We start from the raw sequence: 5,490 nt of genomic DNA on the forward strand, positions 1-5,490 counted from the left end.
TGTACTGGTGGCACCTGACTGGAGTCAGGAGGCAAGCAGGGGTAAGGCTTATTTTGAGAGGTCGCACTGCCGACACCACTATTGCTAGTTGCTAAGGTAGCTAGCTGGTCAGGTTTCTTTCAGGATCAACTGGAGAACAGTAAGTCATCCACTCTTTTTGGATGCCCCCCTGCTGAGTTTTCAAGCTGAAATGGCTGCTCAGGTTAACCCTCCTGGCTGAGGTCTTAAAAAAAGGGATTTAAGGTAAAGTAAATGCTGTAGGGACACCCTTTATATAGGCTGCCCAGATACAGGAAAACAGGCAAGGAAAGGCAAAGGCACACTTACAGGTCTGACGTGATTCTGCTTGCTTACTTAATAACAGCTTGGTGTCTTCTTTCCACATAAATGCTTCTCTAGTCAAAGGAATGATTACCTGGCTCGATATCACGCTTGCTTCTCTCAGTGCTTGCTGGTTTGCTGTTTGCGAAGGTGCAATCTGCCCTTGAAGTTGAGGACTCGGGACGAGCTGAGGAATGGCCCCTGACCTCTGCTGTAGCTGTTGTGGCTCGGGCTGCTGAGTACTGCTAAAGCTCAGGGACACTGTCGGCTGCTGTAGGAACATCTGGAAAAGAAAGGAGGAAGGTTTCTTTACATAGCACAGCTGTCTTGGATGATAAAGGTGACAGAATTAAATCCAAAGTTATACTCTAAAATAAAGTTACCACATTTCTGGATTCACTATGCATTTACTGTTACAGGAAATCACTTATCTTTCCTACATTAACAGTTCTACTGTTTCTAGGTTCTTCATTTCTTGTTCTGCAAGTGCTGATGAATTGTGTCCTGAAGGTACAAGTCCTCTCCCTGTGCGGCAGGCACAGCTCCAGTGAGAGCAGTTCCCTGTACATTCCCTGTGTTCTGGGGCATCCTGACCAGCAAGAAGAGAGTAACTCCGTGTGTCTTCAGTCCTTTCATTTCTCCTGTCAACAAGATCAGCCTGCCTTTCAGACAGGGCTGCTTTTGAATTTGTCTCTGGAAATTCAACACTTCACACAGCGTTGGGCTGTCGAATGTTTTTAATGAGGCCACAGTCAGGCCAGAGCTCTCCGTGTTGAATGGCCGTGTCCTTATCATTGAGAAGATGTGTAAACAGACAGTCGCTGTCATTCCTCTGATTTCCCATCGGGTAACTGTCACCTGGTGTTCTTCCTAACTGTGCCGTGCACTTGACTTGTGCAAAAGAACTACCAGCTTCTCTGTTAGTGTTTCTCTAAATTATATACTCTCCATCCTTGCACTGCAAGATGAAGCTTTCATCTTTAAAAGTTGTAGGGCTTGGGAATTTTTTGCTTTTCTAAGGGCTATTTCCTTTATTATAGCTGTACAGAGGAAAAAGGCATTTTTTAAAACTATGAATTATTAATGCTACAAGCTATCTTTGCAATATTTCAAACCTAGCCTCTTGCCACCAAGGACTGTACGGAGGTATGCCTCCCACGTAGCTGAAATAATGTTTGGATCTGATTCTGATTCCACACCACTGCTACACGTGTGGAAACCCATTCATTTAAGTGGAGCTACTTAGAGTTTAAATGAAACCAGAGTCACATTTATTCTCTTCATTATTTATCCATCAGTCTCATGCCTAGCAGTACATCTGAGGTACGCCCAGTAATTAGTACACCTTTCTGCAGCTTATTGCTGTATTAATAATTCCCTAAACTATCATGTCCCCTCTGATTTTTCCTGGAACAAAACCCATACCTTTCTCCAAAGGCACAATACATTGCTTTTCTTTGCATAAGTATGGGTTGATCCATCATGTTTGTACTTATTTATCTGGCTTTTAAAACACACTTTGTATTTAAATATGATAAGTTTTAAAGTTAATTTCTGTGTGCCAAGATTTAACTCAGAAGAAAGGTACAGACAAAGCTTACATTGATCAGCTGGGAGAAGGGAGCAATTAATGAAAATGTTAATGGACCCAAAGCAGCGGCTTGTTTCAGGTGCTGTAGGCTAACCACATCTCAAAGACTTCTGATAGAAATAAATGGGTCAAGTAACAGAGCTGGGGCTGCTCGCAGCAGGTCTGAAACTAGCTCCAAGTGTTTTCTTTTAAAAACACTGCTCACTGAGTTTGGAGCCATTGCATATCAGAAAGACAGATGGTCTCACAACTTCTGCCAAGTAAATAAGTCTTATTATGAATAAATCAAAGACAGGAATTATGAAAATTCATTTCCGTGTTTATTTTCTGTATATAGCAGCTCAGCCTTGGACATGTTTGGTAAATGAACTCACTTGATTAGCTCTAGCAATGAAACTGGTCACCCCTGATATAAAATTTGATATAAACCTCTTGATATAAAATTCAGAACAGGTAAAGCAAATAATGTCTTTCAAAAATGTGCTGGGCAGTGTGAGCCCACCACTACTGGCCAGATCACAAATTAAGACCTTCTAGGAGGTTTATATTAAGTGTTCTCCCTGCATGGGGTGCACAGGGCTGGAGAATACCAAGTTCACCCAGTGCAAAGTCAGAGTCTAATGATGTGAATGTCAGGCAGGGCGTGAACTTGCAGTGATTGACCTACTCTGTGGGGACCTGCCCGTGTGCATGCCTCACTGCCAGGTGAAGGCCAAGGAGCTTGTCCTTGAGAGAAAGCAGAGTAACCTACTTTGCAATTACCAGAGTGTGCCACCGGGTAGCAGCATGATGGTTAATGGCCAGCAGGTAACACTCTATAAATTTACAACCAAGTTTATCCCAGTAAACTGATTTCATTTGTTCATGTGTTTTGTACCCTGACAGGCCTCTGAGTGGTTCATACCTAGGAGTCCCTCTGCTGCATTATAATGGCCAAAGCAGCATTATTACTGTCTGAACATAAATGTCCTGGAAAAAACAGGCTCGGGGGAGGAAGCGATGGTGCCATTTAACCTGTGCCCCTGCAGAACTCAAGATGCCTCATCAAAACAAGAGTTAACTTGTGAGAGGATCGAAGCATGCAATTTCTACCTGCCAGTTCAGTCTAAAAGCAAGAATATGCTTTATAAACAAATACAAGTCTGTACCAAACTTGGTGTTTTTTTGTAATGTGCCTCTTTTGTGATAGTCCTGCCTGAAGTCCCCCAGAACACTGAATTCCCTCAGCTTTAGATAACAGAAGCCCCTTAATAAAGAATGAAATCTTTTCCAGTCTAAGCAAACCCAAGCAGATAAATTAGCAGCCGCCTCACCGCATTGCTGCTAATGACGTCTCATGGCTGATTTTGTGGACTGCAAGGTCAGTGAAGCAACTTACAAATATTTTTTAATTGGCCAGCTTGTTAACATATGCAGCAAAGGGGAGGGACCCTCTGACACCGCTGCCCCCTCATTCCAAGATAGATGGTCCCTACAGTTAATGGATGAATCACACTGGCAAGACATCGTGAAGAAATGGTCCTTTGACTCTACCTGTCCTTTGGATAATCAGGGGCTCATAGCCTTCGTGCTCATCATTACAGACATCAAGACACTTTCTTTATGTAAAATACAGCAAGATGAGAAGCACAGCACTGGGAGCTGAGATTCACTGGCTTCGAAGGGAGCCTGGTTTGCAAATGACGGGTGGCTGCGGATGGTCTCGTTTGTAGTTCTCGCCAGGCTGGTCAGGCTCAGCTCTTCTGCCATCCTCCCTGTCTGCAATTCATTAGCTAGACTGTTCAAATCTGGAGCAGACACAGCATCCTTCAGACTTCTGAGGTTACTCTTGCTGCTCTTCTCCTTCCTCCTTTCATTTGTCAGGGAAAGTGGTAACAGGGATTTAATGGAGTTTTGAACACTTTTGTTCAGGACCCACAACCCTCCTGCTAGTTTCATCTTTCACTACACAAGGCTCTTGGAAATAGTTTCTAAAGCAGACTACAGTGCTCAGAATCTGTCTGGTTGGGAAAGCGTTTCTTGGTGGACTTGCTGTACTGCAGTTTTGAAGATCTCTGAAGGAAATGGAGCTTAATTCTCCACAGAGCTACCTGTACACTTCTGTGTGGAAGGGAGTGAACCCGTGGGGAGGATATGCTAATACATCAGCTAATGAGGGAAACCTGGAGAACACTTCCTCCTTTTCAGACAGCCTACGGCACTCCCCCATGCTTACAGACCTTCTACACAGAATATTAAAGACACCAGAAATGTGCTTGATAGTGATGCCTTCCTGTTTGCTACTATGCTTTGTAGCTCTGATAACAGACACAGATCGATGTGTGCAGACATCTAGCTCCCTGAATGATGAAATCCATGCAGCAAAGCATGTGGTTGGATTTCTGATTTAACAGTTTACTCCTCACTGCTTGTGAGTCACCAAAGTGCTGCATGCAAAAGTATGAGGCTTTTTTTTCAGTTCCCTCTAGCCTAGTAAGACAAAGCTCATTCTTGGTCTCACTCTGTCCCTGCGACAGGACAGCAATTTCCTTAACCTAGAGAATGAGGGAGAAGGAAAAGGCCCTGGCCTTTGAGCATGACCACTCAAGTCTCATCACCCTGCTCTGAGGAGACTGAAAGGCACCCACACTACAGAGGATGAACATCCCCGTCCTGCATTGCCCACTCAGGTAGATATGCAGACCCTGCATTTCTGAGCTGCCCTCCGTGCCCTCTACCTCTCAGTTTGGCATCTCTAGTAAGCTGGAAAATGGTCAGTACTGACACCAGAAAGCGTATACTGGTCTGAAAATACTTGATCCAACCTGGTATAGTCTTCATGGGGGAGAGGATCACCCAAATGGTATAAATCAGAGCTACAGACTGGCATAGGATGGGCAGGACAGAACTAGCCACCGTTTACCCACTAGGCCTCCTCTTCTGTCTGCTTGAGCTCCCTATGAGCGAACCTAAAAATCTGTCCCACGGTCTTTGGGTTATTAAATGCACCCTACTGCATATGTGAGACAGCTATGTAAAAATAAAATCCATTACTGCATATAAGAATGTGCTCTATCTTCTATTTTTGCCTGAATTATGAAAAAAAAATTAAAAAAGGATAAATGTATGTGACTATTGAAGATTTCACCGGGAGAAAATGTTTTTCACCCAGTTAAAAAGAGAGGAAGTGAGACTGTCACGTCTCTTGATATTCATAACAATAATAGCTTCCAGACATCTGACATGATTTTGAACTGAAGGCCATTTAATTACAGAGAGACTTTCCTTCACATTAATCAAAGTCAGTGCAGAACCAACAGAAGAAATGCACTGAAGATAAACCTGGTCTACCTCTATGCTTATATGGCACCAGGAACAGAGACTCCTGGTTTTGGGATGCACCACTGCTGTGCTGTCTTATAGCAGTGCACATGCAGCAACTTAATTGGCAGAGTTTCTAATTAGGCTTCACTGATACATTAATGGCCTAATCTCACAAATCCACTTTGTTTTAATATGTGAAACTGCATTTCACAGATGCTGATGGTGGGTGAGAATGTGTTTCTGTGAAAGTTGGGAGCAAAATCGAAATTCCTGCT

At 43.5% G+C, this 5,490-nt stretch overlaps 1 protein-coding gene across 1 annotated transcript in view; it reads right to left on the reverse strand.

The window, feature by feature from the left end:
• Positions 1-415: 415 nt before the first annotated feature.
• Positions 416-5,490, reverse strand: part of LOC103782392 (neuronal PAS domain-containing protein 2-like) — a gene marked incomplete at both ends in the record, with an annotated part of 16,098 nt that continues 11,023 nt past the window's right edge. The window contains one exon of the mRNA XM_008950162.1: positions 416-604. Coding sequence (XP_008948410.1) covers positions 416-604 — 189 coding nt within the window. The remainder of the gene's footprint in view (positions 605-5,490) is intronic.

The sequence above is a fragment of the Merops nubicus genome, unplaced genomic scaffold (assembly GCF_000691845.1).
Source record: "Merops nubicus isolate BGI_N331 unplaced genomic scaffold, ASM69184v1 scaffold48031, whole genome shotgun sequence".
NCBI lineage: Eukaryota > Metazoa > Chordata > Aves > Coraciiformes > Meropidae > Merops > Merops nubicus.